The sequence below is a fragment of the Vanacampus margaritifer genome, chromosome 6 (genome assembly GCF_051991255.1).
Source record: "Vanacampus margaritifer isolate UIUO_Vmar chromosome 6, RoL_Vmar_1.0, whole genome shotgun sequence".
Classification (NCBI taxonomy): Eukaryota; Metazoa; Chordata; class Actinopteri; order Syngnathiformes; family Syngnathidae; genus Vanacampus; species Vanacampus margaritifer.
In genome coordinates, this window is record NC_135437.1 from 14,693,151 (window position 1) to 14,719,660 (window position 26,510).

At 39.1% G+C, this 26,510-nt stretch overlaps 2 protein-coding genes across 3 annotated transcripts in view; both read right to left on the reverse strand.

The window, feature by feature from the left end:
• Window positions 1-361: 361 nt before the first annotated feature.
• LOC144053988 (F-actin-capping protein subunit alpha-2-like) lies at window positions 362-15,358 on the reverse strand. The gene is made up of 10 exons (XM_077568973.1): window positions 15,231-15,358; window positions 8,630-8,693; window positions 7,906-7,957; window positions 6,696-6,759; window positions 4,324-4,530; window positions 2,161-2,240; window positions 1,973-2,051; window positions 1,829-1,900; window positions 1,638-1,700; window positions 362-1,287 (listed from the first exon to the last, which is right to left on the reverse strand). The coding sequence occupies exons 1-10, from the start codon at window positions 15,312-15,314 to the stop codon at window positions 1,144-1,146; spliced, it is 909 nt and encodes a 302-aa protein (XP_077425099.1). The 5' UTR covers window positions 15,315-15,358; the 3' UTR covers window positions 362-1,143.
• Window positions 15,359-23,708: 8,350 nt separating this feature from the next.
• Window positions 23,709-26,510, reverse strand: part of met (MET proto-oncogene, receptor tyrosine kinase) — a 58,291-nt gene continuing 55,489 nt past the window's right edge. For both annotated transcript variants that reach the window (XM_077569210.1, XM_077569212.1), the window contains exon 22: window positions 23,709-25,478. In XM_077569210.1, the coding sequence (XP_077425336.1) occupies window positions 25,193-25,478 (286 nt within the window). In that variant the 3' untranslated portion in view covers window positions 23,709-25,192. The remainder of the gene's footprint in view (window positions 25,479-26,510) is intronic.

Consider the following 26,510-nt stretch of genomic DNA (forward strand, 5'->3'; position numbering starts at 1 on the left):
GTTTGCAACCAAATATGATAAATATGTATAAATCCATCTATTAAAGACATAACACATTTAACAACCATTCATATACCCTTTCCCTGCATTGTGCTTTACCTTTTTCATTTGACTGTTGAATGAGTGGAAAGGAATGTAAAATGACACAAGCGTTGAATGTCATCAGTATCTTTTTGCTTTTATTTTCATCTTCAACACACTGCTTATTACCAAGTTAATGCTTTTGCTACCCATTGCTTAAAAGGCAAAGTAGGGCATTTCAAATAACTAGACCCCAAATATTTATATTATTTCACATTTTCCCATTAAAATTAAAAATAATCATGGTCACTTAAAGGGAACACCAGTAATTCCAAGACTCTTTGGATAGAAAATTTGTTATTTAATGCAACATAAATGTGACTGAGTTACAATGGATGTCATGGAAATAACCACCAAACTGACAGAGAGGATGTTTCATACAGGTATATATTTATATTACAGTGTCTCCATTTTTTTTAATTGTCATATAATACAGTCGGTCAGGTTCTGTCAAGTAAAAATAAGCACAGGAGGAGAAAAGTGATATTTTTTTTTGTATTTAGTTTTTATTGTAATCTTTGATATTATTAGATGCAGCGAGCGACCAGTTAGTGAAGCTTGTCAGGTGTTTGGAGACGGATCAGGCCGTTCAGTCGGTCACAAGAGGAGAAACAGGACAAGCAGTGGAAGAAGCCCAAAAAACTAAAGGGGATGGGGATTTTTTTTTTGCCAATAAGCACAATAGTTATCTTGTGGAAATTAACTAGGAATAATTATATTTTTGCATACATTTTTGCCTGCTGCCTTTTTGTTAACTTTATTTCCTATGTCAAGTATATATCTTTCCAATATAACGTCTGATATAGTAGGGAGGCGCACATGTTTGTGTGTATGCGTTGATGTGTATAAAAGAAAGGAACATCAATAAAAGAAGACATCCAATGAGTTAATTCGACATCTTGCATATTCTTTGTCTTCTCTAATTTCTTTTGTACAAAGACAAATACAGCTATCCAGTCATGCAACATTGTTTTGGTGTGTATGTCCATGTGTGTGTGTGTGTGTGTGTATGTTAGAGACAAAGGGGGAAAGGGAGGGGGGGGGTAGTTTTTTTTTCCCCGTTTAAGCATTCTGCTGCATCTCCTTGCCGAGCTTGTAGCTCAAAATCTTGTTCCAGTCGATCTTGGTGCGCGTCACAGGAAGCTGGCGGCGTAAGGCTTTGAAGGTAGTGTCCGACATGGTCTGATAGTTCTCATTGATGGCCGTCTGTGCAGGGTGACAGCAAAAAGACAAAAGAAATGTTAATGTAGTCTTTTCCCCTTCATAATTATTGGTGCCTTGGCTTACGAGTTTAATTTGTTTTTCCTGTCCACCCTAGTAACTTACTCTTCCCTATTTGAAATGCTATTAAAATTTCAGTTGTGTCTTGAGATACGAGCGATGACTTGAGTTTTTCCGAGATAGAAGTTGTCGTTAGGCTGTTTTTTTGCAAGAAAATGTGTGTATTTATAACGATCACATTAGACCGCTTGCTTAATGCTAACATATGAGAGAAAGCTTTATGCAACAGATAAGTGAACACAAATTTACAAAGACTACCCAGCACGATTGCATACCTGATATTCACTCTCTGCGGCCGACATGATCTTGACAAACCTTTCTGCAGTTGTGACCTCATTCTGGAAGGAGATAATTGGATATAGAATATTATTTAGCCATTTCTGTTATCGAGACATGTCAGCCTGAACAAGGAGTCAGTGTGGACCGTTTTGGTGTCAAAAGTGGGGAATGAAAAGGTGCTACTCACAGAAATGGCCATGGACTCCTTCACCTCCTTGTGGCTCACCAGCTGAACGTTACCATCTTCGTAGTAATGAACCTGCATAGATGAACAAGGCTGGCATTAGGGGGCGCCAGAGTGCCAATTACAGTTGCTTACTTCCAAGGTTACCTGAATCTTCATGATTCCTGCCACTTGGGTGGAGGATGGAGAGACGGTGAATTTCCATTCTGACCTCCAGCGTCCATTCCTAAGCACAGAAAGCCAAGGGGGGGGGGGGGGGGGGTAATTACACATGGTCCTGACAGACGTCCCCACCCCTAGCCCAGCCCATCTGTAGTTGAGTAATTAGAAGGTACCAGAAGTTTTTGGCCTGAAACTGATGGCACTCAATGCACACGATGATGGTCTGATGGCCATCGATGGTTTTGCCGTAAGTCTGAGGAAAGATAAAAAAAAATAAAAAAAAGTTACATGTTTGAAGACAATATGGTTAAGGTCTGAAAAATTCCTAAAAAAATTCTGAATGTGAGAAAAGCTACAATTTTATGAGGGGTGGGGTGGGAATTATGACCCCAAAAAGGTCTATAATATCACAAGATTTATTAATTTTTTTACAAGAATAATCTCATCTTTATAATTTTGGGCTAGTGACCACAAGGCTCAGCACATACTTCCCATGGATATTGGCGGAACACCGTATTATGACAAATGTTTTATTTATTTTTTATTAACTCTTTTACTGCCAAAGACGTTAAATGACGTTCTGCAAAAACCTACGGAGGAGCGCCAAAGACGTTAAAAGACGTCCTTCCATTTTTTTTTTTTTTGAAACGGGTGCTGGGAAGGCTTGCGGAGCTCTCCTGAAAGTTTTAAGCAGGTCTCGTGAGCCTAATGACTATTTTTGGCCCCTAGAGGGCAGCGATGACTCTCTTTTGACAAGATCGGGTGGGCGTCAGTAGAGGCGGAGCTAGAGCGTTGAGCAGGAGATCAGAATGGAAAACAAAGGAAAAATGGCGGCCGGTCGCGAGGAGCTAACGCCAGAGCCGTTTTTTTCAAAGACCAAAAGCATCGCTAAAAGAGCACATTGTTGATGACGATGATCATCATCGATGATGAAGATGATGGTGACTCCGTGGTTGGAAAGCATTGACGCGGCAGTAGAAGACGTTAGATGGAGCTAGATGGAGGAGGGAACGGGCAATGGCGAGCGTTTGCAAGCAGCTCTACACTTACAAGACAAAAGGCATCGACCAACTCTAAAAGAGTACATTGATGACGATGATGATGAAGGTGAATCCGAGCTTGACGGCGAAATTGGAACCGCTGACGCGGCGGCTATGACGGTGTCGTAACGCGGAGCGCAACCGAGCACGCACAGGCGGACGTTCGATCGGACGACGGAGAGTGCCCCGAGTCCAATGCATATTCATCGGAGGAAGTGTGTACAGTCTGCTACTTGCTTTTTATTCCCCGGAAAAAAAGGCCGTCAAGAAAGTGTAACGTTTGCACGCAAAACGGACCAATGCGAAAGTGAAAGTAAACTGTTGTGCGAGTCCTGGCGTCTCCTTGCACGCAGGAGAGCGTTACAAAAGGAAAAACTGTATTTGAAACATCCACATAATTGTAAGTAGTACCACAGTTGCACACATTTGTAAATAGTTTGCGAAATTGTTTTGTCAAATTGTTACACTGTTGAATGGAAATAAACGTATTTTGCAATCAAAAAACACTTTTTCATTGTTGGTGAAAGCGTTTTACAGAAGTAAAGCACTATTTAGGTGTTTGTGGCATCATTCATGGACAAAAAGAAGTGTACAATTCACTAGAGTGCATGAAATAACATTGTTTCACAAAAAGCTCTTTTTCTCCGTTTTTTTGTTTCAAAAGAGAGAATTTCGGTGAAAGTAACCATTTTCTATTGTTGATTACTGAAGAACGGAATAAGGTAGAAACAAACTTTTTCTTCTGATGAAAGCTGAGAGTCCAATCTTTCATTTGGTCGTATGTGTGTTTCCATAGTGCAAACGCAACATTTTCTGTGGACCTTGAAAGATCACTCAAAATGCTTAAATCGGCTGGCACTGGCGACAACCGTTTTTGAAAACGTCTGGCAGTCAGAGTTAAAAATATAACTAAGTGTAAATTTTCTGAGAATAAAAGCTTTATATTTCGAGTAAAAAGAAAAAGAAAAATAGAAAGTTAACTTTTCCGAGAATAAAATCACATGTCAAGAAACAAAGTTAAAATAATGAGAAAAGGCTACATTACATACATTAATACATTTAATCCTAAAGCATTTGCTGAAAATAAAAAAGATAAGCAAAAAATATTATTTGATCCTGTTCATTAATGCAATAGATTCAGAGACCATGTAAAAAAAAAAAAAAAAAAAAAAACTTTTTGTAATAGAAATCTGCGATACAGCAAAGACGCAAATGAACAGTGAGGTAAGGTACATGCCTACATGTTGTGGGGCAAAAAGCAAAAGGCGCGTTAGTGTAAATAAATAAAAAACATACGGTGCAGACTCCGCTGGGGTAGTGCTCCTTGACGTAAGCCCTGACGGCCGCATCCACGGCGCACCTCCACTCCTCCATGGAGACGTCCACATCGTGACGTCGGGGGTCGCTGGCCTCCCTCCGCAGGTGATCGAAGGAGAAGGAGATCTTGTTCTTGGGGTCTAGAACGCGGCCGTTCCCCAGATCCGCGTGCTCTGTGATTAAGACCTGCCAGCGAGGACCGCACAATGTGATTAAAAAAAAACACAACTTTTTTCTTAAAGCAAACAATTTATTCTTGAAAAGATAATAGACAAATGACTCTTTAAACATGTACAAGATTCAGTTCTGAAAAACATTTTGCTCCTTGAAATACAGCCTCGCTGTTTCGTGGATTTTTAGTGCAAATTTGCATGCATTTTCTTTACAGTAATGTACCTATTTTAGAACATTTATGAAGGTTTGAACATTGAGAAATTGAAAATGTTTAAACAAAAGAGAAATTTGAGAAAATGTACATGCCTCAATGAGAAAAGTGTATAAACTGTGTGATGATGGGTTTTAGCTCCTTAAATCATTTATAATAAGTGTAAAACATAAAGCTAACTACTACTTCACGGATTTCATTTATTGCGGGTATTTTTGGGAACCTCACCCCAGCGGAAAACAAGGGATCACTCATTGTATTTGTTTTAATATTTTTGGGGTTAAGTAACCTGAATGAATATATATATATATATATATATATATATATATATATATATATATATATATATATATATATATATATATATATATATTTTTTTTTAATTTATTTTTTTTTTTCTTAAACATAACAAAAAATTTAAAAATACATTATTCTTGACTTTTTTCCTCCTCAAGTACAAATACCTTGCAAACACCCCCACACCAAAAAAAAAAAAAATAATAATTACATATTTTTTCCCCAGGACTATTGAGAATGAATTGTGCCCTGTAAATAAAAAACAGTAAATATACCTTTCCCTCTTAAAAAACAACTTTTTTGGAGTTGAAAAACTTTTTCTCTCAAAAACAAAAATATTTATTAAAAGTTTCTTGTTTCCGGCGTCAGCTGCGGCCAACAAGCTAATATTAGCCGGTTGTGTGAAGAAAGAAAAAAAAAGTGAGATTACCAACCATGTTTGCTGGCAGTATTCTTGTTCGCAACTTCAGTGTCGTTCCAATTAACAGTTTGTATAAACCGAACAGATATGTTTCCAATGCTTTCAAGAATACGTTTGAAATAAAGATTTCATTTTTAGTTGCTTGATTTGATGTATTATGAGGAACAAATGAATTTGAGCTTTATTGTGTATTTGAACTACAGTATCATGGCCTAGAATGTAACTAGATAATAAATTCCTTGCAAGCAACTGGACAATATCACAGTATAAAATTCGATTATCTGTGCAAGCAATTTATTCAGGAATTGCTCTATCATTTTCTTATCATTATCTTTCTATCATTCTATCAATTGAAGTCATCTTTGCTAGTCTGTAAATAGTGGCCTCTTGCCAGAGGAGTTTCTGTTTGCGTACAAGCCTGCCCGGTTCATGCACGAGCATCATGGAGGCTGCATTTACACTTTAGTCCAGAGGTGGCAGTCGTGTGTAAAAAAAAAAAAAAAAAGAAAGAAAAGAAAAGAAAAAAGTTTCAAACTTGATTAATGCAGCTTTAAATATGATTGAAAATATTAAACTTTTTCTCTTCAAAGTAATCAACCTTATGGTTCAACAGAAAATAAATTAATATTTTTTTTCACAGGAAGATATTGTTTTTATGCTTAAATGAAAGATTTTTATACACCACTTTTCTAGAAAGAAAATTTCTTATGGGACAATACCTGCCCAAATTTGGGATAATTATCGTAAATATGTAAAATAAATAAATAAATAAATAAGTACAAATACGACTTTCATCTTCTAAGGTATTTTTAACATATTTTTCTTCAACATTTTCTATAAGAATTTAAGATTTTTTTTTCTTGAAAATTTAAGTCACTCTTAAATTGTGTACCTGAAGAAATAGCCTATATGAATGAGCGCAATGTGAGGCAGGCAGTACAACCAAGGAAGAGCATGCCCATCACATCTCCTGTACATCAACACTTGAGCAACGCTGCTGGGAACGCGGGCGATGGGGGAATTAACGTGGGAACACTGAGACATGATGACACATTGAGGTAATGCCCTGCAATCATTGCTGGTGTTGCCCTGCATTAGTTCAGTCACAAATCAACAAGTATCATCAAACGCAATAACGTATTAAAGTCAACATTGTGAACCCTTTAACTCCATGAGTGTGTTTTCACGCCACCTATTGGATCTTTCTAAGAGTACATTTGGGAGTAAAAAAGACTTTCAAACATTCACCTGGTCATCGTAGCCCTCAATTTTTGCGGGGGTAAACTGGTCCAAGTTGTACTGTGCAAATGCACTGCAAAGGGAGGAGAGGAAACAAATTAGGACTAAATGCATCCATTTTGCAAATGTAATTTTTTCTTTGATACGAAATAATTAATGATGTCATGTTTGCGTTCCAAATGGCATATTTTTTTCTTCTGGATTTGGATGCTAAATGGACGCTGACCTGCTCACTGTCATCATTTGTACAAAAGTCAGGTTAAAAGCCCGAAACATAGCACTGTATTGAATAAAAACATAACAGAATTTAATAAAAGACAATGTAAAGGAACTGGTTTTATAAAACGCTGCTTTTTCCAAATGCAATATAAATATACTACGTACATGCAGTAACTGCATACCCTGCCCCAAATACTGCTGGGGGAATGGCAAGTTTGGGTTTTGTTACCATGACAACCAGGGTCAGGGATACTTTTATACACTGCGCCGTGTGTATGTGGCACATGGAAACATTATCAACACAAACTTGAACGAGCCATCAAGTGAGTGCAGCTTATCAGAAGCTAACGCAACTCTGTGCAGCCAACAATACTCAATGCAGCTCTGCTTCCATTTTGGCTTGTGTAATTCGCTTTAAAGTGGCTCTGGATGTTCAGCCAGCTGATCTGATCGTCTCATGGGCAGTGAAAGTCAGCATGGAGTAAAGCGGAGTTCCACGTTTTCAACTGAACTACTATAGCTTCTTTTCCACCAACAAGCCCAGGATCTTTGAGTTATGGTTAAAGAGAGTTTTTGGTTGTAAAAGTTCTGCAGGTAATTTGTAATTGTGTTGCCACAGTGTCTTAAGAGTTCTTGGTAATTTATTCTAATGAGTTTGATGACGTACGAGTTTGATGAGCCCAGCCACTGTAAAAACAACACACCCGCATTTGACCAACCAATCAGCCTTGGTCAGTGCAGCTCGCCCCCTCAAAGTTCCAGCCTGGCTCAGCAAGACCCTGCTGCTGAGATAGTACTCGGATGCCCCCTGGGGAATTTAATTACCCCGGAAATTGTTGTTGGTGGAAAAACGCACAAACTAAATTTTACCAAGGTAAATTGAAAAGTTCTCCAAAAGTTCAGGCGGTGGAAAAGCCCCATAAATCAACTTTTGTACCATACTGAAATGTATTGAGATGCAACATTATAGCAAAGTGGGGTGGGGGGTGGGACCACTTACTGCGCTGCGCCTTCCCTGAGGAGATTGTCATTGTCGAGCAGAATTCGCACATCTACAAACACAGCAAAGGAGACAAGGGAGGATTAGGGGAAGGAGAGAGTGAGAGTCATTCATAGTAAATGAACAGAGTGTTACAGGGTGTAAAATCCCATAAAGATCCCCGGGGACAGTAGCGACAGGGGATTGATTGTGTTCAAGAGTGCGCGTGGTTGTGCGTGTCTGTTAAGGGGAGATAAGAGAGACATACACACACATATACAGCCCACCACCAATCAACGGGCGCCTCCGGGCGCTTATCATGGTGGGATGAAGCTTTAATGACACTTCTAGCTCTCCCTGCAGGCTAAGCTTACAATTTATCCCAAACAACAATGCGTTAATCGCGGCTTTTCACAACCAATGCGTATCTGGGCCACGAATCAGAATAGCTTCTAAATTTTACTACTGTAATAAAGTTTTAACGTGGCAATAAAAAAAAGTCCTAACTTTATTACAACACAGAGTAGTTTGAATTTTGCAAAAATATATTTGTATTTGAAAATAAAAGTTGTAATTTTATGAAAAAGTCATATCATAATGTAAAATATCTACACAGTGGACACCTGCTTAGAAATGTAACACACACACATCATGCCAACGACTCACTAGACTACTGTGCTATCCAAACTATGAACAATATGTGCATCTAACAATAATAATAAACTAAGCATGCAACTCAACTCACCATTGAAAACTTCGTTAAACTCTCCTGGTGGGGCGTGAATGATGAAATTAGCCGCTATGCGCACCTGCAGGAAAGACACAAAATGGAGCTTTCAGACAAATGGTTCTAGGCTGAACATTTTTACTCAAACTCCTACACCGTATGTATGTATGTATAATAACTTTTTTGGGGGGTGAAATGAATGAATGAATGAGGAACTGAATGAAGGAAGAACTTAATTCACAGTGTTAGACAAGGCATGTCTCTACATGCATAATCTCGCCTTCTACATTTTTCTCATGCTGCTTTTGCACAACACTTCCTGTTTCTAGGTCACATGACAAAAAGACAAGCGCCCCTCCCTCCCCCACACATGGCCCTCAACCATAAAAGGGCATGAAAATGTGCTGAGGAAGGATTCGTTCATAGCGTCGGACGGCTTGGCCAGGTTCTTGCATGTCGGTGAACGGAGACAGGAAGGTGTGTGTGTGTGTGTGTGTGTGTACCACGAGCACAAATTAGCTGTGTGTGTGTTGCAATGCAGAGCTTTTTGTTGTTTGGGTTCATTGGGTGCAAGTCAAAGTGTTGAATATTTTTGGTCTGAAGTGGCAATTTGATGAAAAAGTTGTTGATTCAGATCAAACAAACCACATTTTGAACATTTTGATTTGAAGTCTGGTTGATCACTGGAACTGTTTTGGGGACACAAATCAAGAGCCATTTAGGATTTTAGGCGGTGTTGTAGCTCTCAAATGTTGAATGTGGATTTCTTCTATCTCCAATTGATTAATTAGATCAACATTGATTTAGCATTTTTAAGCAACAAAATGTGCATGTGAAGTTCAAGTTTCCACCGTCCTCAGGTTCCACACTATAAGTATCGTGACTTTGAACATGGATGGCTCTAAAGGTGGGGTCTGGCCTGGTGAGTGACATGGGCGTCAGCAAAGGAGAGTGTAGAGTTTAGGGCTGTCACTATTGAATCTTTTTAGAATTAATTATCTTGTTGACTATTCAATCTAATATGCTGCTGAAGTTTTGTGTCAACCCTTTTTCCCCCCAAACAAAGTTAGGATATTTTTGGTTTGAAAAAGTCTCAAGTTCGTATGGGGTATATGCCACGGAAGAGGCGGGACTTCCGACTTCACACACCGGCGCCGTTTCCGGTTGCTGTTTGCGACGTGTGGGCCGCGTCCTGGTTCTTGCGCTTCCACCCTTGATCCCCTCGGTTGCACAGTCCCGTTGGTTTAACATGGTGAGGCGCTACAACCAGATCTGTATTAGTGCTGTTTCGATACCGTTTTTTGACCCCCCGATACCCAGTTTTGCAGTATTGGCCGATGCCGATAACTAGTTATTTTTTGCCCTGCCATTGGTTCAGAGCATTCAAGGGCCAATATCTTGGATATCTTGGCTCGGCATGCAGTGAACACTTCACACATCAGTGAATGTCGTGCACAAGCAAGACACAAGATGCTGCATCCAAAGTCCTATATTAGCGTCGGGAATAATGGTATCGGCATGTTACTTGTTAGTACTTGCCGATGTCGATATCAATGTTTTAATGCAGTATCGGGGCCTCTCCCAATACTGGTATCTGTATCGGAACAACACTCTGTTTGTATTGTTTGGAACAGACAACGAGTATTATCATAATAATAAGTAATTCAGTTTAACCAGGTAGGATTATGGAGAGCAGTATGTCATTTACAATGCCAATCTGAATAAAATTTAGGGTTCAGTGTCTTGCCAAAATACACTTTGATCGGACCGTAGACAGCTGGAGCCAAGAATTGAACCACAGACCCTTCGGTAACTGGACCGCTCTACCAAATGAGCCTCAGCTGACTAAGAAGTTAGAACCATTCCTTATTTGCTTTTGAACCACATCGAGCGGGGACCGTGGTCAAGAGCTGCAAAGGACGAGAAGTTTTTGAGAAACACACAAGCACCAACATGAAAACAACGCATGAAAGGCCAAGTCGACATAAATTCCTGGAACATTCTTGCTTTGAGGCGACAACTATCAACCCCTGCCACTATGCAGACAGATGCTCTGTGGTAGGTATTAAATCAGATTTGCTTGGTTTACACTAGTGCTTTAAATATCATTATAATATTAAATGACACAGGCAAGTGTAAACTTTTTGAGGAGTTGTGGTGTCATTTACTCAAGGTATTTTGATATTCTACAGGGCAGGCCTCACTTTCTATCCGCGGGGGCGGGATTTACTGTACAGTACTACAAATCATACCAAGTTGTATCCAATTTTGACACTGCAAACGCATCCATTGCAGTACAGCTGTAAAGAGGCAACAGCAAACCAGTGTTAAGACCAAATGACTCTGCTGCTGTCTGAAAAGTCAGGCAAGGATTAGCCGGGCCAGACCAGACGAAGGAAGCCAAGACAGGTCAGGTTCCGTAGATATTGATCTTGAAGGGATCTCTGGTAAGCACTGAATCGCAGCTGATCATAGCAACACTTCTTGATTTCACAGGCACCTTGGATATCAGGGTATTTATCTTTTATTTTTTGCTAATTCTAACAGACAAGTTTGGCGTAAACACAAGTCAATAAGTCATAAATCAGATTACAACAAAAAATTAAAAAAAACTGTGGCTTCATTTCAATCCAACTTTTCAAGTTTCATGAAACAATTATATGTAAACATGTGCACCGAAATAAAATATAATAAAGGCCACCACCAAACGAAACAAAGCTGTGTTTTTTTCCCCAAAATTGCAGACTTTGCAGCTTTTGCAATTTGAAAATTGCATTCTACTACAATGCGATGTTGATTTGAATTTGATTAATTGTTCAGCCCTAACATACAAAAGAGTCACATCACATTTACACTTTCAAACCTTGAACTGAACCAGTAAAATTTGAATGGCCGTCAGGAGCTCCTGTGTCAATAAACATGACTCTCCTTCCTATATCAATGTGTGACAGAATGGACAAAGTGCTTATTGGAAACCAGAATAGTTTGGCCTTTCTTTTATGTTCTATGAATTTGTGTTGGGTGGAGCAAAAAGATGCGTCAAGACATGAATTCAGTAACAAAGAAGCTGAGACAACAAAGGGATGAGATGTCTGCCTGACATAAAGTCTTTGTGCCCGCTTGGTCTACTCACCAGCTGGCCTTTATTATTATTATTCACTCAATGTTCACTGTAGGTTTTCTCTATAGAGAACTACTACGTTTCCCCACACAGAAAATGTGAGTGTCTCGCTGCTCTTTCCTAAAAAGAAGCAAAAATATTAATGTTCTACTATTATTTTGATGAAAACCCCTGAATGTTACACATTTCCTAAAAAGAAAGACTGTGGATGCAGCACTTTCCCCCCCAGAGAAAATTATGAATGTTGCATTTTCCTAAAGAGGAAGATAAACTCTTGATTTTGCACTTTTCCTATAAAGAAGAAGAAAAACAATTGATGTTGCTTTTTGTATACATTATTTTAGTTTATTTGATTTATATGTTTCATTTGAGTATTTTTGAAGTTTAAAGTTATTTTATTGTTCTTTTCAATGTCATTGGGTTCCTGTTTGGACAGAAGAAAAGCACTCTTGTTTTGCATTTTGTCCCCTTACAGTACTAGAGTGTGATCATATATAATCCGGATTTGTTGCGTACTGTAACTTTACACCTCAATGATTCCTCTACACAGCCCAATTTTAGATTTTTAAGTCCAAATAACACCCAGAAATCAACCTGAACACTTAAAGCCTGGGATAAAATAATCCGATCCAAAACATCTTATCAGACCTTTTCAGATTCCCCAAATTAATATGCAAGACACCAATCTATAAAAACATCAAACTGAGGTTAGAACGTGCTACTTTTTTAGTAGCTTGATCTCTGCCTGCCTTCATTTCGAGCCAAATTATTTAAGCAGATTCGCTAGGTTTGCTATGCAGACAGCCTTTAAAATGGGCGCGGGTAAGAGGAGGTTTATAGTCATTTATGAATATTAAATCGCCAGTGTGCAAGTAAAAACAGATATGAGGGGGTTGTCAACCAGCTGCAGGCTAACATTAAGAAGTTCCTGATCCGAGAATGAATCTTGAGCAGCTTGTGTGATTCGAAAGGAGGAATTAAGGACTTTTTTTTTTTAAATGATGACACATGAAATGATTTCATTTTGCCTGCGTTTCTTCATGCTGCAATGATATAAATAGCATCAAAGAGGACTTCTTAGGTGAATCCCAGATTTTGGGTTTGTCTGCCTCTTCCGCAGGCACATCTAACTCAAAACAAAAAACGAACATGAAACCATTTCAAGACATTTCTGAAGAGCAACACAATGGAGAGAGGTTCATAGCTAAAGTAACACAGTAGAAAGCTTTGCTATGGATGCGATAGCACTGATGGAAAACTTCTTTACGACGTTCCCGCATCAAACCTGCCAATACGTTACGACTAGCCAGGTAGACCAACCTAACTTGTTCTGTTAAATTTTCCGGCATAAACGACGTGCTAGGCTACAATTTGATATCGACAATTCTGAACATCCAGGCATTTCTGATATTTCCGCATGGCAACTGCTTCCTTTACACGTTAAAAATAAACGGTGTATTGCTTTTGCCTGTGACAAGCATACAAACCAGGCAGATTGTTATAGTAGTCAAACAACATTTCATCATCATTTTGAAATCAAAATAATCCTCACAAATCAAATTACAACGATCCAAAGGCCAATGATTTTCAATTTGACGGACAGGGTCATTTCACAGAGCGCCATTTTGAATTGTGACGTAAGCTTGGAATTGCAAATATGATGCTAACCAGAAATACTATTCGACAAAGCGCAGAACTGTCAGGATACAATACAATATCACGGGATATTACAGTATATGATACCATCAATACATTATTGTGTGAGGTTTTGTTCCTTACAGGTAGCTGACAAGTCCTTTCGTGATGCAGTAATGCTACAGAGCAAACAGATTGACTCACCAACTTCCTGTTGTACACTGTGTGTGTGGTTTAACTTCTGTTGCCACCAGGAAGCTCAAACAAACACAGCCAGGAAGAAGAAGCTATTCTATTGCCAGTTAATATTTATGTACCCTTGCTATCATTATTTTTATTAAAGGCGTTTTGAATTTTTCCAAAGATCGGATTGAGGATGAAGGAGCAACGATGTCGCAACTCAGCCAGAAGTTCAAAGTCGCTCAAGGGTACTTGGCAGGACTCACTGCAAATAACAAAAATAATCAATAATATGCCCCCCAGCTGGCCGATAGCAGCTAATCGGCCGTGAACGTCTAGCCCCAAAGACCTTTCTCTGCATCATCATAAGAAGTTTACCAAACTGCTTTCCCCGCCAAAATCTGACTAACGCTAGGCTAACCACATTTGGTCACCATTTTATGGCATCACCAAAAAGCACCCACACATAGGAGCGTTTATTTTACAGAAAAAAAAATCGTGAGTGGGTTGGACGGTGATTCCCGATGGTTTGCGGGTGTCAGATAAGTTGCCGCTTGAGTTAAGTGAAAGAGAAAAAAAGATGCAATTATATACTTTTTTTTCCTGATGAAAAGAATAGACTTTAAATCTTTCTTTTGGTAGGTTTCATGTTTTTATAGCAACACAACACAATATTCTGTGGGCCTTGCAAAATTAGTCGAAATACGGGAGTGAAGGGGATAGTTTTAGTGAAAATGGCTGGGAGTGAATGAGTTACGGTACTGCAATGCCACTGCCTGTGTGCAAGGAGAGCCGCAGGAGCAATGCACTTCAGCCGTTTATTGAACTGGATAGTCAAACACGAACGAGAAAACTACAAGGACCTGCTGTAGGCCACACCTCGCACACAAATACGGCTACAGCTCATGATGTCACTCAATAGGCCACGCCTCTTAAAGGACACACATCCAACACACAAATACTACATACTGTACGTACGTAGGAGTTTGTGGAGATAATTTGTGTGTGTTTTTCGGTTACTATGAGCCACTCAGTTTATTAAAGCAGGTGGTTTGCAAATGCGACAATCAAAACACGTAATATATTTCGATGATTAACAACTAAACATTGAAACACCTCTTTCAAACAACTTCATTATATCGTCGTGACTTGTTCGCTACAGATATAAGCAATTTGATTTGACACGAATGTCACGCAAAATGTTGATTTGTGTCACAAATACTGTCGAAGGCGCATAAAAGCGCCATCAACAGCAAAAGGGCGTGTTAGTAAGTCCAGCTAACTGTTAGCCAGCGAGCGGCTAAATGCTAAATTACGCGAGCTAACGGCATTTTGGCGTACAAAAAAACTTTGCCAAGACAGACAACAAGCAACGAGTGACGCGTACCGCTCGGCAAAAAAATGCGCGATATGTTATCTGCACAGACTTAATAACGCCAACACTAGCTCCTATTTTCAGCCAGCACCGTACAAGGAGTCTCCGTTTGGAGCTTCGCTAAAATGAGCGGAAGTTGAGCTAAAAATAAGAAGAGCGGCGGCGTCAGGCCCGCGAATTCCAATCGTCTAATCAACACGGTCGTCATTCGAAGCACGTCCGAAACATGGTCAAGTGCCACCTGGGAAAGTCGTCACTCGTCTAATCCTACGTGTGCTTTGTTTAGCTCGTTAAAAAAGTCTTCCCACCTTTTCCTCGTTGCTGATCGGCTCGTCTTGATCCGCCATCTTTTCTTCCGGCACCACCAGCTTGTCAGAGCGCCGTGACGTCATCCCATGGGTGGTTCCCCTCAAGTTTCGTGTATCAGCTCAGAGCTGCGCGCGCACAAACACACAGGCGCAACATTGCCGTGTATATAATAATAATAATAATAATAATAATAATAATAATAATAATAATAATAATAATAATAATAATAATAATAATAATAATAAATTGAGTGCACTTTTATATAATAATAGAAGTGAGATTCAATTTCGAGATTGAAAAACAAACACGAATCTTCAAAGAAAATCTACACAAGGCAGTCAGCGGATGAGGGCCACAATACAAATAAATAAATAATTTATCTTAATAGAAAACAAGAACATAGATTTCCATTATGGAGCATACACAAAGAAAATTGTGAAAATACATTAATAAATTATAAGTATTTTAAAAATCCTTTTCCAATCACCTTGTAGGTTACGTGCTCCCTCTTGTTCTAGTTAAGAAATGAGCACCTGTCTGTCTATCTATCTATCTATCTATCTATCTATCTATCTATCTATCTATCTATCTATCTATCTATCTATCTATCTATCTATCTATCTATCTATCTATCTATCTATCTATCTATCCATCCATCCATCCATCCATCCATCCATCCATCCATCCTTCTATCTATCTATCTATCTATCTATCTATCTATCTATCTATCTATCTATCTATCTATCTATCTATCTATCTATCTATCTATCTATCTATCTATCTATCCATCCATCCATCCATCCATCCATCCATCCTTCTATCTATCTATCTATCTATCTATCTATCCATCTATCTATCTATCTATCTATCTATCTATCTATCTATCTATCTATCTATCTATCTATCTATCTATCTATCACAACTGCGGGACGAATTAAGTTAGAGTGTAAACAAGAGTAATAACACCATTCATTCACTCATTCATAGTCTACTTCACTTCACTTCAAATCATGTATTATTTAAATTAGATTTGTATAATTATTTTAATATTATTGTATCCAATGAGTATTAATGCATTTAAAATAATGTCGTATGATGAATGAAATAAAAATCAATTGAAGTTCATTGCCTGTGAGTCTTCAGTAGTGCCGTGTTTGTCCACTAGATGAGGATGTAAGACAGGATTTTTGGAGGCGCTTGTTTTCACCATACAAACGTGACAAAAAAGAAATTTAATACAACAGCAGTCACCCAGAAGAAAAAATTGCTGTGGTTGGTCAAATGTCATCTAAGGAGGGAGTTCAAAGAAGTTAGTCATTAGTAACGAATATTTATTGTCACCTGTATTCCTTAAAAACATTTTTCTCTGCTTTGAAATGTTTTTTTTGGGGTTTTTTTTGGGCCACTTGATCATCATTAGGCCTAAATACCTTAGCCTATTTTAAATTTATTACGACAGTCAACCACTGAAAACCTGTTTAGAATGATGTGTAGTGGTTAAACCATGTGAAATATGCATTATATGATGGTGAGGAACTAGTCTTAACAAGCTCCATGTGTCATCTTTAATCTCATGATTAGCAAATAACTGTGGAATAAGATTTTATACAACATGGTACCGCCGTCATACATTCTGATGCAATATGACATCTTGCTATGTGATACCATAAAAATATACATAATAATGTCATATAATATGATACGAGATGTTACGACACTCTGCAATGTGATATGAAATGAGTGGTGCTTTGATTTAAGAGTGTAGTTTCTTCCCTCACTGCTCTCACAACACAAAACAATAATTTCTAAACCCCCCCCCCCCAAAAAAAAAAACAATTAGCAAAACTGAAATCTAATCACTAATCTGTTTATAATACTGGATAGTCATTTTACTCCTCCCATCTTGCGAGCAGACTACTGTATAAACGGTACGTATACATACAGATTAGACATATAGAGCTCGTAGGCTCTTAGTATAGGGCCGGGGGGCAGGAGCGGAGGGGGGTGGGGTTTGCGGGCTAGTCACTATTTTTTAACAAGTGGATGGTATGTGCCGCATTGAACACCCCCTTTTTCTTTTATTGCTCAGTTCCTTAGACCCCAATATTAGATTTGGCAGACATATCTTTTGTTGAATTGCAGGTATAATTATTTAATTTAAAAAAAACATACACGTTTCCTTCTGTAAACATCATTAAGCATATCATTTATACATGTATTTAAGACAAGTTGTAAAATGTCTTAAGTCCTCTTGTTTATGTTTAACAAATTTAAAACATCATAAATCATGCTGTTTCTACTAAGTAATGTCTCAAATGTTCTCCAATTTCGATACTGTAAAATAGGATCGTATGCTGAGAAACGTTTCTTGGGTGTAGTAATATGGCGGCCTCACAGCTTCAAAAGTGCTCAATTTGGCCACCAGGGGGCAATATAATATTAAATACTGCAGCGCCGTATATAGAGAGAGTTTGGCCAACTCGGTTTTAGCAGGGTAACAAGACGGCGTCCGTATGTCATGTGACCAGCAGTTGACCAATCACAGTGTGACATGACATATGGACGCCATCCTGTTACCCTGCTGAAACAGAGGCCTTGTCCGAATGTGCACCCTACTCCCTATATAGTGCCTTACTTAGGGGTCACGCCATTTTGTAGTGGCGTCCGAATGTCCAGGGAACGAAAATGTGGGGCACTCAAAATTACCCACAATGCACTCTGAAAAGTAGTGAACATCAATGTTCACTTAACCGGGTTGGTATAGACCACAATGCATTGCGAGTATGAAAAAAAAACATGACGCGAATGACTGCACGGCAATCAAATCCGATGCATTAATATACACTACGAAAATAATTAATACGTTTTAGTTGAAAATATGTACAACAAAGGAAATAAAGTACAGTTTTAAAACATTTTCATTCACAATAAATAGTCAGTGATTTATGTGCCGGTGCGTCGTAAGAGTTACAGTGGTCACGTGATATGCGACGAGGAGAAAGTAGTGAGCTGGCTGTCCGAATCACCAAACAAAATGAGGGCACTACATATTAGGCCACTATATAGTGCCGGGCTATGTAGTGAATGAGGGGTTAGGGGATAAGCGTGGACATTCAGACACAGCCCGAGTTAGCCAAACTCTCTCTCTATACGGCTATGGAATACTGTATAGTCATGCAGACACATACAAAGAATAGATTTCTTCTGCTGCTACTACTGTAAGTGACTCAGTAAGATGCTAATATTCTATTATAAGAGAGGATAAATACTATATATGTTATTGTTATATTATCTATTTATTGTATGTGACCATTTTTGTTTGAATACCATTAATTCTAAATCTGCGACGATTGATACGCACCGTTAGCATGTCAATGGCATTTTGCACCGCTTGTTAGCATTAAGCAAAGCGGACTTTCCACAGGTTAAGCTATGTTTTAATACACAGCATTCTTATTCTTTTTGTTTGTAAACCTCAACTGGGAGTGGCGTTATGCAGTTTGACGCTTCTTTTGGATAACTTGTCAAACTGCTGCTTATTGTAAAGTGAGTTGAATTGAATTGCCACTGTGATGTGCTCGTGTCTCTTTTTTACCTCTCGCAAGTGAAAACAACAGCTCGTATCTTAGTAAATGCATAAGTAGGGTGACTCGCATCTAAAAGCAACATAGTAGTTATGTTATGTATGTATACACTGTCTACTCAATATTACACTACAATACTCCACAATGTGCCATTGCCATGGCAACGTAAAAAAAGCATTTTTGTTTTTATTTTAATGAACAAAATGTTTTTTCAATTTCGATTTTAATTTTCTTTCTTAGCTTTCATGAATATTGTGTTGTATGGTGATGTATTGTGTCACATGACATAGTATAGTATATAGTATAGTGCTGTATCGTATTGTAGCACATAGCGTCACCTTACATCTTATTGTATGATATCATGACTACTTTTGGAGCAGTTGGGTGGAGTTGGTGCCTTGCTTGGGGGCACTACCAGATGCCACACGAGTTGCCTGGCAACCGAGCTGGAGATTTGAAATGACGAAGCAAGCCGGAGGAGGTGTTCTAGCGGCCTCAAACTTGAAAATATCCCACGGAGTGTGGCCAAGGGACTCATAGCAGCATTGAGGACTTGTGAAAGGGGACTACTGTGACTCAGCGTCAGCCTCTGCTGAGTCATGTCACTATTCCCGCCTGGACAATCATCACCTCGAGGGAATATCAAAGACACAGCATAATGAAGTGTGAGGTTGAAAGACTACAGTGTAACTTATTTTTTTGTCTCCCAGAATGTCCTTGGCAGCACTTGCGAGCAGAAAAAAAGGCGGAGACACACCTGACAGTGTTGAGACTGCTACACTAACAGAAAGTGAGCTTATTAAAAGGTGAGTAAGAAGCTCCAATGTGACAGATTGATGCATTAGCAAGATGGTGTCTTTTATTTCTACTGAGCTCACCATCTTCTTGGCGTTAGTCAGTTTTCCAAGAAGCAAGCAGACGGAAAAAGCGCTGCAGACCTCGTCAGGATCGCTCATTAGCGGTCAGGAAACTCAGATAATAAAGTGCAGACAAAAGGCAAAAACCCAATACGACCTTTGTCCGCCAGCTACTTCCAGCATCTCCCTGAAAAATCAATTGGGTTCTTACGCTGACGTTTGGAGGAGCTGGGGGGGAAGTTTTTGTTATGGCCTTTAGGGTCCACTTATTGTTTTTTCTTTTTCTTCTTCTCTCTTTTTGCCAAACTGAAATAAACAAACACACAAATACAGTAGCACATTAGCACTGTGTTGAAAATGTCGGACTGACATTGCTTTCTAGCTTAATTAGCATACACCTTTCCCAAAATGTACAGAAATAAAATACAAATTATCACATCATAAAGTGCATTTTTACGTTGTTTGGAACACGAATTACATAAAACGTATGTTTTGAATTCGAATAGATAACATAGCAACTCGCTAACATAGTTAGCTTAGTTAGCAAAACTCAGGCCCGCAAGCATAAGATGCTAACGTTGTAAATGACTCGTTCTTATCTTAACACTTTTTTTTTTTGCAACATTTGCATTCCCCAAAACATACAAATTTACTTATTAACACTTTATAGCTTATGGAAAATTACTTGATGTGAGGAAATCTAATATGATATTACTGTTTAAGATAAAGTGTAGTACTAGTACTGCATGATACAATACAAAAAAATATGATATGACAAAATGAGCAAGTGGGTTACGAAGACACGACATAATAAAACTATAATAAAGATATAAAATAATCATCCAATAGTAGGAGTAGTTCCAGCTTCACTGTGTCTTTCTGTGTGTCTCACTTTTGACAAGATGTAAAAAAGTTAGGAGTAGATATGGGAAGTTATGAGAAGATATGAGCTCTCATCAGGGGTCCGAGTCTGACTGCACTCCCGCGGAATTCCTGGCCGCGTGTGCCCACACTCCCTGTCCGTTTTACACATTCGGATGAGTGATGGTGGAATGATTCGGGTGTGGAAAATCAGACGGGCCCGCTTGAGGAATGTGAGCTGACCTCATGAGAAGAGCTACTCAAATGGCACCAAAACAACTCAAAAACAACCTCAGGTGTTGACATGTTAAATGTCGGCCTTACATAAAAGAACAATACTACACGATATACGACATGATGTGATTTTAAAATAAATGGTTCGGTAGGATACCTTAAGATACAATAGTTTCTGGTACAGTATAGTGCAGTACAATATATGACACGGTAAGACAATGCACAATGTGATACCCTGCACATGCACTGCCTGTCAACAGGGGGCGGTGTTTCAGCATGAGTGCGCGTGTGTTTGTGTGTGTGTGTTTTACCACTCGGTGCCATCCGCCTCCCTGCTTTCTCTCATGCCAAAGCCCATTAACAGCTTAGAATGGGTGCACGTTGACTCAGTAGGTCAGAATGTTACTTGACATTCTTTTGGTGGCTTTATCTGATGATAACACACAAACGCAGCGTGTCGACGTGTGTGCATGTGTGCGTGAAACTGTATCCTAATTGATTTATTCATTGCTCATCAAGTCCAGCAAGTGTGCTTTGCTCCACAGGTTTCCATTGGCTTAGGAAAAGTTGTATACGGTCTACTTAATCAGCCAGTCTAGTATCTCATGCTACATTCCATGAATGTGAAAAGTTGGAAACATCCAATCTCTGGCCAGGAAAAAAAAAAGGTTTGGGAACGGCACAGAGTTTCTTCTCAGAGCAAATTGATACGTACCATATCAAACTGTGTCTTTTTGTACGGTATCATACCACAACCGCATCCTGTCATATCATATTGTACCACAGCGTACCATACCACACATACCGTGCATCAACAAATTCTTATTTGAACATATTTTCCCCCATTTTAATGAAGTTAATGAGTTTCAACCTTATAAACCAAGCGTATTTCACATATTTCCCAGCAGTCATGAATGCACCACTGTTGGTGAGCCACCCTTTTCCAGGTCAAAATTGTCAGCCATGTTTTTTCATTTACGTTTGATTCTGTGCTTCAAGTATGGATCATGTGGCACAGGTGTAAAGAAGGAGTCGAGCGTTTAGCTAACGGCTTTGTGTGGCTATGTAAACAACACTCGAATGACGACCACCGCTCTGTTGTCATCGCTCATTGTTTGTAAAGGCCTCCGTAGAAGCGCTTTATCTTCTTAATGTCACCTGCAAACTGTTGTAAGGAGAACATATTGATTTTGAATGATGTCCAACAGGATGTTTGCTGTAGCTGAGCTCAAAGAGCACAGTGGGGTGGCGCATGTTCTTTGGTTACAACTGCTCACTAATAAAATGAAGTCAGGTAAAAGAGTTAAACGTTAATATTGGATGCCCTTATGGCATCATATCAAGGACAAAAAAGAACACCTGGGAATGGCTAAAATAGAATAAAACTGAATTTGTCCCTAATTGTTATGAAAATTCAGGCAGCAAGAGGCTAAATTTTCAAAACATTACAACTGATGCTACCAAGTTGGTCGTTGAAGGATCTTTCAAAATGAGACCTAAAATGGTCGCTAAAATCTAAAATGGCAGACTTCCTGTGTATTTTTGGGCATGGCTTCTTGAGTCTTTTTTGTGATCTTACTGCGAATTAGGCATTAAGATTCTGACTCTGATAACCGTGAAAAAAATAAATTGCGGTTTCACGGGATTACAATTACATCTAAAATGACCTTTTTTTTTTCAAAATATTTGAATAAATAAAAACATTCAACATCATTTATTTTATTTTTAAACAAAATATAGAATATTTAGTACAGAAGTCAAGTTTAAATAAATAAGTTAATGTTAACATTCTTATTCCGTTTTAATTGTTCTTAGTAAGTCACAGTGTCCCATCACTGGTGAGCTATTTTTAGTTATCCACAGCGCTGGCACATTTTTTCTTTTCTTTTTTTGGGGGAGAAAAAAACTTGATTGGAGGCAATTACCTTCAAAGAGACGGATCATTTACTCAACTCTGCAAGTAGCCAATCAAATTGTGCCCTACTCAGACATCCCCTCAAAAAAATGGAGAGTTCATTACCAGTGACAGCCAATATTACCAGTTATTGAAACCGTGACTACTCCGTCAAACCGATAACAGCCAATGCCTACTTGGAATAGACAAACCGGTACAGACTCACTGTTGCTAGGTCAAATTGTCTTCTGTGGGATGATTTGTCAAAACATTCCAGGGTGTGGAAAATAATAATAATAATAATAAAAATCTCAAACCAAAATGATTCCTCTTTTCTGGTATGACTTTGTTGCCTGTCTAACTCCTGATAGACATGCCTACCAAATTTCATGTTGCTAAATGAAACTGGCTCCGGGGGTAAAAAATTTCAAAACATTCCCGTAGGTGCTACAGAGCAGACAAGTTTGCTCCTTGGAAATTAGCCTAAAATGTCCGCTTCAAACAAACTGGCAGACTTCCGAGTCTTTTCAAGCATGGGTTTACTTGTAATAGACATGCCCACCAATTTCATTTCATGTTGCTAACTGGCTCCGGGGGCTGAATTATGAAAAAAAGTTATAACATACCTGTACATGAAAACATGCATCAGACAACAGCCAAAAAGCCTCAAAGCCACTGTCACGACTAGCTTAGATCAAACAAGGATTGGGAGGGCTGTCTAGACGGTACCTGCGGGGGTCATAAGTCAAGAGACGTCAACATGAGGTCATAGGTTGGAGGTTATCCTCAGCCAATGAGAAAAGGACGCGTATGTGAACACGACAGCAGGCATTTGAGGCCCAACAACCACTTTGATGTTTTTGTTATCCTCCCCACACCTGCACGATTGTCAGCATATGATTGCGTATGTGTCTATCAGGCCCACAACTGCGAAAAGAATGACAGTGGCCATAATTCACACGCGTGTAATTACACGAAAGTGTGGTGCATTCACCTGGAGGACAGGTGCGTTTACGCAAGACATTCAATTAGAGCAAGAAAAGCATGCACGTTGGAAACTCATGTGGATTTATTTGTAACATCACGTAAGAAGATGAACATGTACCTCCAGGCTTGTTTTCACTCGCACCCACTCACACACACACAACGTACAACAGAAAGCACACACACTTTTTCCACAATGAAAGTGGCTAACGTCAGGCTAAACATGACTCGACGTGTTTTTATTTACAACGTGGCAGTGAGTTCGTCGTCAATGTGTCGCCGCTACAAATATAATACAGACATTTTCTTCTCAGAGCAAACATTCAGTCTGTCGATGCGGCAACTGATAAAAAACTAACATTTTTATTTTACAATTTACAACTAATCTTGCATCATTCTGTGTTTAATTGTAATTTTTTGGGGGACACTCTGCTATTTTTTGAAGGTTGTTATGTGATTTTGAAGTATGGTGATGATTATTTTGATGATGACCGAAGACAATCAAATGTTTTGCTATTGCGTATCATCCAATTGTCAAATATACATGCTTTCAATATGTTAGAATTGAGAACAAAATCACAAGGAGAAATTTGTCTTTGATGGATCCCTTGAAATGGCCAAAATTAGCCTAAAATGGCTGCTTGAAAACAAAATGGCTGACTTCCTTCGTCTTTTTGTACATGTTTTCTTGCGACTTTTTTGTGTGTGCCTACTAATGACAGCCTATCAAATTCAAATAAAGAATCTCGAGTTAAGAGTACCGGAAGTGGTTAGAATGAGCCTAAAATGTCCGCTTCAAACCAAAATTGTGGATTTTGAGTTTTTTTTTTTTTTCCTGGAGCATGGCTCTTAATCTTTTTTGTGGGCAGACATGCTAACCAACAACAACAAAAAACCTACAATTTCACGTCACCCATCTTTTCTAGTGTACTTGCCTTCAATTTATTAGCAATCTGACGAAATCTTCAGTTTAATTTCGTCTTTGCAGGACCCCTACAAATGGCCAAAATGAGTATTAAATGGCTGCTTCAAACCAAACTGGCAGAATTCTTGTGAGACTTTTTTTTTGTGGGTCTACTCTAATCTCATGTTACTAGGTGAATCTGGATTTAGGGTCTGAATTTTCGAAACTGTGCATGTGCTACCATGCCAACTCATTCGTCTTGGAAGAATTCCCGTAAACGAGCCTAAACTGACTGTTTCGAACCACATATTTTTTTGCGGGTCTACTGATGATGGACGTGCTTACCAAATTCCATGTTGCTAAGTGACACAGGTTTAAGGGGATGAGTTTCGAAAAGCAAAAAAGTCTTGAGAAGATGAATTATTGACGGTTGTCTCGCTTTTGTCGCAGAGCTGCAACATTTTTTCACGCAACAGTATTCACATTAACAAGAAGGAAGCAACACACTTCCTCAAATTCTTCCGACGTCCTCCCAAAAACGTCCAGGAAGTCAACAAGTTGAGACGATCAACCATCTATATACATTAAGAGCTTGTCCATTGTCCAGTGTTGGGACACACAGTAGTTCTTTCCCTCGTAATCCTCAGGCGCAACAGTCCCGCTCACGGTGGCAAAACAGGAGCGGGTGGGACGTCAGGGAGGCGGAGGTGGAGGGTTCGGATGACGAGGAGGACGAGGAGGCCGGGTCGCTGGTGGCGAGCAGGGACGGGTAGGGGCTCATCTTGTCGATGTTGACGTAGGTGGTGTTGAGCAGGACGTAGTGTTCGCCGCTAAAGCTGGAGAAGATCGTTGAGATGCTGGACACCAAATCGGAGAAGGACGGACGGCGCTCCGGCTTCGGGTGCCAACAATCCACCATTACGGTGTAGCTGCAAGGAAGACGGCAGGGGTTCAATTTGAGGCGGGGAATAGATGGGCAGTGTGAAAGGGGGTTGAGGCGAGACCACGCATAAGAGTGGAAAATTTGGATTTTGGAGATGTCTGTTTGCGAACATGTTTAATCTGATGGTTTTAGTGGATGAATTTAGAATTTTCCTCATACCACTACATTTTTAAATGCGGACTTTCCACATTGAGTTTTATTTTGGCAGTCCACTGACTATTATAATTAAACAACTTGTCTATGGGAGGTCATAGGGACAAATTTGACAAAAACAAACATGATTGTCCTAAATCAGGTTTTGGCTCATGTGTCAGGAAACGCTTACACCGTCAAAGCAGGAGCGGATCCAAAAAAAATAGCCTTTGACAGAGAAGGGAAGACACATAGCAAATCTCTGCTGGCTTTGACATTTTGCCTGATTGATGGGCCTTCCTGATGAGAGTGGCTGGAATGCCGACGTAACGGGCTCTAAGCAACAATACAACGAGGTAAAAGAAAGCCGGCATCCGATTTCCAGGAGCAGAGGCGGTTTAGAAAAAGAGCAGCCTTGGCCAGCAGCTGCCATGTCATGTTCGGTTCATGTTGCGTGTTTTTGCTTGTCTGCTTCTATAGACTGCTGATACAAATCAACACTGAAACACTTGATGCTCACTTCTTGGTGTCTTTGCTTTGAGAGGGTTTCAAAACTTCACTAAGAGTAAGGTCAAAAATATAATTTTAATGAATCACACCCAAGTTTTTTTTTTCCAATTTGATTAGAGCCTTCCAGATCTATAATTATTTTGTTTATTATACTTTGTATGACAATGGAATAATCAGCATATTAAAAACTTTCCTTTTTTTTTTTTTAATTCAACCATTTAAAAAATATTTTTAAAGCTATTTTTATAATTTTTTTTGTACTGTCTAGCATATTTATTCAAACTTGACGTGCTAAACTGTGGGTACAGATGAAAAACTGTGGGTACAAATTAGCCAAAAAATAAATAAATTCATACCCTGGCACCATACTTTTTAA